Source organism: Charadrius vociferus, unplaced genomic scaffold (genome assembly GCF_000708025.1).
Source record: "Charadrius vociferus isolate BGI_N301 unplaced genomic scaffold, ASM70802v2 scaffold682, whole genome shotgun sequence".
NCBI lineage: Eukaryota > Metazoa > Chordata > Aves > Charadriiformes > Charadriidae > Charadrius > Charadrius vociferus.
The window spans coordinates 195,748-204,138 of record NW_009647227.1 but is presented as its reverse complement, the minus strand read 5'-3'; the positions used below and the strand labels follow the sequence as shown (position 1 = coordinate 204,138).

General features: G+C 49.2%; 1 protein-coding gene across 1 annotated transcript in view; it reads right to left on the bottom strand.

Annotated features, from left to right (window-relative positions):
• Positions 1 to 3,405: 3,405 nt before the first annotated feature.
• TACR1 (tachykinin receptor 1) overlaps positions 3,406 to 8,391 on the bottom strand; it is an 18,223-nt gene continuing 13,237 nt past the window's right edge. The window contains exons 3-5 of the mRNA XM_009879814.1: positions 4,576 to 4,726; positions 4,094 to 4,290; positions 3,406 to 3,697 (exon numbers count right to left, since the gene is read on the bottom strand). Of these exons, the coding sequence (XP_009878116.1) occupies positions 3,406 to 3,697; positions 4,094 to 4,290; positions 4,576 to 4,726 (640 nt within the window). The remainder of the gene's footprint in view (positions 3,698 to 4,093; positions 4,291 to 4,575; positions 4,727 to 8,391) is intronic.

Sequence of the window (8,391 nt, the reverse complement as noted above, 5' to 3'; positions counted from 1 at the left end):
AAGCAAACCTGAGCTTCTCTCCGTCCCCTGGGAGTCAGGAGATGGCTTCAGGCTGGGATTTGGGTTTCAGAGCTCCCTTCTGCAATGGTTTTGGCTTGGAGTGCCTTGTAATTGGGCTTAGGCAGCTCCCCTTAATGATGGTGGGAGTTATCTGTATGCCTCGAAGGAGGAGATGTGTGCAGACCTGCTGAGTGATTCTCTCCAGATGCTATTATTTTGCATTTCAGAGAGCCAGGCAAGAGACAAAGAAACTGTCTCGCTTTGCAATTGAATTTCTAATCAGAGATCTGCAAGCAAACCAGGGAAACGGGCTTAATAAACCAGAAAAAGCCTCTGTATTACAGCTGACCTGTTTGAAAGGAGAGCTGGAATAGTGCAGAGACTGGATTTGCCATGTGGTTAGATGTCCCATCCCCAAGCCTGGGCAGAGGTGTCTTATTTTAGGCTTTTCAGTCTTCAAAAGAAGACTTCTCTGTGGCTTTTGCATGCACAGAGCATCCCAAGGTTGGTGAAACCAGCTAATGTTGCCTGCTGCATGTCATACGTGTGGACACGGACCTGACCCAAACATCCCATCTTGTGGGTTGGCCTAGATCCTAAATGTGAAGGCAGTATCGTCCCTATTCCTGCCTCCACCGATAAAATAACTTGACACTTGGAGGGGGGGGAAGGAAAACCCGGGTTTGAGCGTCTTGTACCCATTTACACAGAACATTTTGGTTTTCCTGCATCGGTTTCCGTCTGTTGAATGATCCTTTAACACATTCCCATCAGCTTGGGTGTCCCAGGCAGGCTCTGCTGCAGTCCTTGGCACTACTTGGAACAGGTGGGAATTTTTCCCACTTTGATTTCAAGAGATAGTTTCCTACAAGATGCACAAGAAGCATTTCAGGCTGTAAACTGTCAGCTTGACTCCAAGTCTCTGTGCGCGCCCTTGGGCTTATCCCACGTTTCAAGCTGAGCGTCCCTTGCAAGAAGACAGTTGTCATATCTTTGAACATCTCATGATCACAGCATCCTTGGGGCATAAAACATGGAGGACAAAAGGGCAGTGTGGTTATATATATATATATGTATTTACACACACACTTTTTTTTATTTTTATTTTTTTTTTAGAAAAATGCTGACTTTTATAGGCTCACAACCTGACACAAACTCTTGTGCGCGGGGTGTATGGAGCAGATCTCTGCTTGCCTTGTTCTAGACTGTTTTGAGATATTTGGTTTCATTTTAGTTTTGAATTTGGGTTGGCAGCTGGGAGTAAATCGGGATTTGGCTCTGATTTGTAGCACCTTCTCATGTATTGGCAGCACAGCTCCTGTGGAGTTAGTGGGAAAAGTCTCCCAGTCCAACCCTTGGCGTCGCCCATTCCTTCGATCCCTGCTCCCTGGGGCTGGTGGGGTGGTTTTGTTTTGGTTTTTTTGGCAAAACCAAATCCCCAGACAGGCTTATGCCATTCCCCCTTCTCCATGCACCGTGGGGTTGCAGATGGCAGCGGCAAGGGATTATGTCTTAAGGCGACAAGAATGGTGAGAAGTGTAAGTTTAAGCAGGGGAAAAAAATAGCGTATTCCAGTGTGTGTGTGAAGCACGTGGCAGTTTGTAGTGTTGCGTAGTCCCGGCAGTCAGGAAGAGTGTGGAAGTGGCTGGAAGAGCTGCTCCTCACTGATGGCACTTGGCAGGAATTTGGGTAAAAATGAAGATGATCATTCTTGTCAATCCGGTTTTGCAGCCATTTTGTTGCTCTTGGATCCATCTATTTGCCCATTAATTTAATTTCTACTGGAGTCATTGCTTAAATCCGTGTATTTTTATCTCCAAGAACCATCGTGGCTGGGGGTTTATTAATGACTGGATCTTCCAACAGCCAGTTTGGAGGCTGAAGAATTGAAAAGCTCCAAAAGTCAGCTCTGCTTTGCTTCCAGAAATTGCTGTGTGCTCAGCAGGGTCTGATGTTCAGCTGCCTTAAAATGAATGAGCCGTTTCCTTGCCCTGTGCAAATCTGTCCTGCATCTCTCCAGCGTTTCTATCTTGCAGTGAATCCATTTTAGGAGTCTGATTTCTACACCAAAAGTGAGAGAATGGACCAGCAGGAAGGAGCAGTCAATACAACTGCCCCCAAAATGCCCCCACACTCGTGGGTTTGTTCCCAACAAGCCAAGTTTGCCCACTTCTCATGTTATTTACTTTTTTCCCCACCTTTGAGTGTATGTTCATACATTTGCTGACTAAAGGAGCCCTTTGTATGAACAGCCCCAGTGAAAATTATCCATCATAACAGGACTAAAATATTAGATATATCCACAGACACATCATAAACTGAATGTTTTATGCAAAAGACAAGAGGATTGAAAGAAAGTTTCCTCGATTAAAACAAAATCCAGAAAATGGAAGTGAATCATTTCAACCCTCCTCCGAGTAAAAAAAAAAAAAAGTCTGCAAATTTCTTGTCTCCCTTCAAACCTTGTACAATGGCAAAACTTTTGTTTTTCTGACGGAATCCTGCCATGCCCCTTTCTGTGCAGCTCTAGACATTTCCAGGTTGTGAAAAACATTTCGGTATGGTCAGTCTCTTCTTCTCCAGACCTCCACAGGCTTCCAAAATCTATCCAAGAGACATCACCTTGGGCCTTTCAGGAAATCACAGTGATTGCTTTTGGCACATACGGTTGATTAACAGCAACCAAAGTCTGGCTCAGTTCAGAAATCCTTTTCAAGAGCCCCGTTTCAGTGAGCTGTGTTGTGGAGGGGCAACAGAAGACCATCGTGCAGAGTGATGCGAGTGCCAGAGATGAGTGGAGGCTGTGCGGAAATGCCTGCGTCTGAGCTGAAGCGCCAAGTGGCTGGTGGTGCCCCATGGATGTACAGGCTCCTAAAGTTGAAACCAGCATTTTTTGCTGGATTTTTGAATTGAATACCCCTTGGGATATTCAACTGGGAGTGACAGGGAGAATGAAATTAAAGGTGGGAGGAAGAGAGTGCAAGACTGGTTCATCTTTGTGTGGGGTGGGATGCCCTAGGAGACCCCTGCTGCCTTGCAGAGAGCAGGGAAGCGCCTGCCAATGTTGTACTTCTGGTTTAGGAGAAAAACCCAGCTCTGTCCCATTTCTGCATCCTATCCACCCTCCTGGTATGTGATGGGTTGGATAGGCAGTGAGCAAGGCAGAGGCCAGCCAAACCTCTCTTGTGTTTGGACAAGAGCTACGGTGGAGCACACAAAACTAATTCAAAGCTTTTGCTCTCGTGCTCGCCTGAGGATGATGAGTGAGCGTCACAGCAAGAGATGGTAAAACGGCATGGAAAAAAGCTGGCACATCACAAACCGGGTTGATAACGCTGGAGCATCCCAGTGAGGGAAAGGGGATGGTGGCACCCTCGTGAGAGGCCGATGGAGCCGAGGAGCCGCTTAGGTGAGTGTGTTGGAGTAGAAGCTGAAGCTTTCGGAGACCGTTTTGGAGTCGCTGCGGGAGGAGCCGTTGGAGGTCATGTCTACGGAGAGACGCTTGGCCTTGCTGCTCTCCTCCAGCTCCTCTTCGGCCGTGCCAACTGCTGAGGACACTGTGGTCTCTATCCGGCTGACCTTGTACATGCTGCTCTGCGTCTGCAGGTACCTGGCTGACTTCATCTCCAGGCCCTCGTACTCGCCGGCGCTGACAAACGGGCACCACCGAAATGCATGTTTGAAGCCCACGCGAAACCTGGGGGGGACAGAAGAGATGGTGAAAGGCAGGGATGAGGGGATGGCAAAAGGACCTCACTAGGAGTGGGAAGACACAGCTAAGCACTGCTAAACAACAACAATAAAAGAATACTACTTTTCACTACGCAAAGGAAAAACCACTGATAAATTCCATTTGGGAGTTGGGACTGTTTTGATACCTGCCCTCAAATCTCACAGGGGCTTTAGGAAAGACTTATTTAGGTGAGTATTGTATTGACCTGCATCCGCTGGAAGCACCCCTGGGCAGTGGATGGGACAGAACAATCCTGGAAAAACTCTCCATCCTTACTCTCCTCCATCAGACCCCTCTGCATCTCCCCCTCCTTCCCTCCCTGTTGCACCAAGATGCTGCCAAAAGTCACTTGAACCCCACCTGTCATTGAGGCAGCAGTAGATGATGGGGTTGTACATGGTGGAGCTCATGGCCAGCCACATGATAGCCAGGTAGACCTGCTGGATGAACTTCTGCAGGTACCAGTCAGGGTTGAAATACTGCAGGGTGAAGTAGATGTGGTAGGGCAGCCAGCACAGCGCGAACGTGCACACCACGATGATCATCATCTTCACTACCTGTGAAGAGAGGAGAGGGCAGGGAAGCCGCATCAGACACCCCGCAGGTGGGGTGTCACCCTCCAAGAGGGGCCACCTCTTTTTGTCTTGGAGACCTTTCTAACCGGGAATATGTGATCAACATCTTGGTTGACGTGCACATTCATGGAGGACACTCTCTGCTCCATTAGCAACAACTGTGCAACAAGTCCTGACCTATTTCCACGCCCAATTAAGTTTTTTTTGGCTGTGGTTAGTCTGGATGGGGTATGAATGGTGGCTCCTACCATGCTCAAAGCTCCTTACCTTCCGCTTAGCTGAGACCTGCTCGTGGTAGCGGTCGGAGGAGTCGCCAGGTATCTCGCTCGCCCAGAGGGTGATGCCCACCACAGTGTAGGCACATCCTATCACCAGAAGTGGCAAGAAGTAGATCAGGATGGTCATGCAACAGTGATACCTAGGAAAAAACAGTGGTCGTTGAGTGTGTCCTCTACCTTGTTACTCCAGGGGAGGTTTAGGATGGATATTAGGAAAAATTTCTTCACCGAAAGAAATTTAACAGGTGCAAATCTGACCATAGGAAGTTCCATCTAAACACGAGGAGGGACTTCTTTCCTTTGAAGGTATCAGAGCCCCGGCACAGGCTGCCCAGAGAGGTGGGGGAGTCTCCCCCTCTGGAGCCATTCCAAACCCGCCTGGACGCTGTCCTGTGCCACTGCTGGAGGTGCCCCTGCTCTGGCGGGGGGTGGGATGGGGGAGCTCCAGAAGGCCCTTCCCACCCTGACCGTTCTGTGATTCTGTGAAAGGGCTGTCAAGCACTGGAACAGGCTGCCCAGGGCAGTGGTGGAGTCGCCACCCCTGAAGGTATCTAAAAGACGTGTAGATGTGGTATTGAGGGACATGGTTTAGTGGTGGAGTTGGCAGTGTTAGGTTGATGGTTGGACTCAATGATCTTAAAAGTCTCTTCCAACCTAAATGATTCTATGATTCTATTCAGTCTTTCTTGCAAACCGAGCTTCAAGGCAAACTTCTTCAGAGAGGCAAGGAAAATTTGGCACGATTCCTGCAGACACGTTGCCTGCAGAGCTGGGGCTGGGAAGGACTCCTTGCTTTTACCCCAAACTTTTCCAAGCCTCTGCTGCCAACCTCTGGCATCCTAGCACCCTCCTGGGACGGGATGTAGAGGCGAGGGAAGAACCTGTGTTACCTCCATAAGGCAAGGATGTTTTAGCTGAAGTGGCTCTGCTCTCACATCTACTCTGTTTATGCCCCAAATTATCCTAGAGATGAATGCTTGCTCTTAGCACACCTTTTATCTGGCAGTCCTGCAGGAGCAAATGTGGCTTTTTTTTGACATATAAAGGGTGGGAATACTTAGCTGAAGAAATAACGTCTTTCCCTGCAGGGCAAACACTGGGTCTTGGCTCCCTAAATCCTGGTCCACCATCGGTTTAGCTGGGCTCAGGTGGCACAAAGCATAACCCCAGTCCCCCCAAAACAGAGCCTAAACTCTTGTCATGGAGGTTTATTTAAACTTTTCTGTGAATTCAGCGGCCGGGTTGGTTTTCCAGGCTCATGGAAAGGGCAGGATCTTTGTGTCTGTTTATAACGGGTATAAATAAACCCAAAATCGAATGAGAGGGTCTGGAATAAACTGTTAGCGCAGGCTTGAGACTGTTTTGTCATGCAGTTGGTTGGAGCCGTGGCAGGGACTGCACTGGGATTGCAGTGGGTTCAGTGAAGGATTTGTGTTAAATAGTAGCTGGTTTAAAAAGGAAAAAAATAGCGCTGTTTTTAATAAACAGGATGGGGACGGACGGTTTGACCTTGCAGGTTCCTTCCTACCATCAGAGCTTGCAAAAACCTCTCTCCCCTGCAGAAAGACGAGCAATAGTGGTACAGAAACGCGGTTGGCTTCCACAGTGCCGCCTTGCAAAGCATCACGCGTGCTGCCAGTGCCAGAGGTAATTTTTTTCCGACAGCTTTAGGGTCTCTGCATGCGTTTTCGGGGTGTTTGGCCAGCTCGAATGCAAGGTGCTGCGTCTCTTCAAGGTGGCTCAGGCCCTGTAGCTACATTCCACTCTTGCACTCGCTCGTCCTCCCGGGAGCTTTGATTGAATAATATCGCCAACATGTAACGAATGGGTCAGGCTCGTGCCTGGTGCGAGTCCCGTAGGGAACGGGCTTGGCCCCGGACCCTCGCTGCCACGCCATCTCCTCCTTGTTTTGTACCTGCAATTTCATTTGGCCTCCTCTTCGCCCAGCGCTAATTGCATTTGAGCTGGATTTTGTAGGGCTGTTTTCTATTTTGCTAATTAAAGAGGCGTCTCTGTGGCTCTGCGATGAAGATTTTGTTGTGGTTCCGATGTAATACAGGGTCTTAAACCAGCTGAAAACAGCTGAGAGTGGTGCAGAAATGCCCCAGAGGAGCTGTTAGATAATGTACACAAGATCAACCCTTATTTTTGGAGCTGCCTGGGCATGGTAGGGGCAGGGATTTCCAAAGAGCCCCAGGACATTTTGTTTTGACCTGGGGCGCTGAAAACCGGTCAACGTGTGAAACTATCCGTATGCTATTCTGTCTACGAGAACTGCAAGACCAGAGCACTTGGAGAAGCCTGGGGTTTGTAATGTAAAGGTCTTCAGTGTGAGGATTTAGGGTCTTGTATAGGATGGAGGAGCCTTTAGGAGTTACGGGACAGTGATGTTGGAGGAGGGGGGGGCTGCCATCTCCTTTTGCCTTGCACAGCCCAGATGGTCGCCGTGGGCTGTTGTCTCCCAGAGAAGCTGACGAGTGGAGTGGCTTTTCCCCTTCCCTTAACGAACTGAAATGGCAGCTAATGAAATTGGAATAGATCAGACATCTATTCTGAAACCAAAAGCGGGAGAGGGAATCAGTGGTTAGCGGTGGCAAGCAGCCACTGAATCAAATCGAGCTGAATCGCCGGCTCCTGTTGCAGACGCGGCATCTTGCCTGCGCCGAGGTCTTTGTCCGCTTCCCCCAAATATGAGTAGCCTGAGAACGGGCACATTTTCCCAGTGAAAAATCCAAACCTCGTGTGCCCATCCCTGTCTCTGATACACTCTGTGTGCTGGGGTTGTGCTTTCTGGGCTCCGTTTTCCAAGAGAAAGGACCTTTGGTGTTGGGAGAACTCCCCTATTTTTCACTATGAGCTGAAAAAATAATATTATTTTTCATCACGGCATTGCAAACAAGCCGGCTGCCGCCAGCGCCTTCCTTAAATAACTGCACCAAGGCCATGCGAGCAGGGGAGGGTGTTTGACAGCGGCGCCAGCACCTGTCCCTGCAAAGTTATTTTGGGGCGGTAAAATAACATCTCGGGCTCTGTGCTGTGCGACTGACTTCACGCAGTTCAGAGAGATGCTGCTGAGCCGCAAGTTATTTTCAATCCCCACCAAATATTTGGGGTTTGGCTATTTAAAAGCTTCTGCTTAGCATCTGCTTTCCTGGCTGCCCTCATCTGTCTGCAGAGCCCCTGGCTCGCCGAAGAGCATGGGATGCTCAGGCTTTTAAGCGGCGCCCGGCTTCCAGCGACAAATCATTCATAGGTTAATGGTGGCATTTTTCTCTTGAATTAGCTGTTTGAAAAAGCGACGGCCCCAGCGTACTGCCGAACGGCAAATGATCTGTCGAAGCCAGGCCCTGAGCTCGCGCCGGTTGCTGCTTCACTCTGAGGGGGGAGTTCAGCCCCATCCCATCCACGTAGGCTCCCGGCGGCGTTTCTTCGTGCTGGCTCTACTTATCACAGTGGCCTGGAATAATTAAGGTTGGAAAACACCTCTGGAGATCAGCTGTGCCAGCTCCAGCTTAGTTCTTGCCATACCTGCCTTGCAATGCAAATAAATAAGAAAATAATGATACCGTCCAGCTCTCTGCAACCTGCTGCTCGCTGCTGACTGGCAAACTCATCTCATTTGTCTTGCGGAAAGACCTTTGCCAGGTTCAGGTTGGCTTTAAACACCTCTTTGTGCACATGTGTGCCTTGCTTTGGCTCCAGCACAATTTCACAGCCCTAATTCATCACTCCATGGGACTGGAGATCACAAACGCTTTTATTTCCCCCCCCCCCACTTTTTTTCCTTCAAACAACGACATTTAAC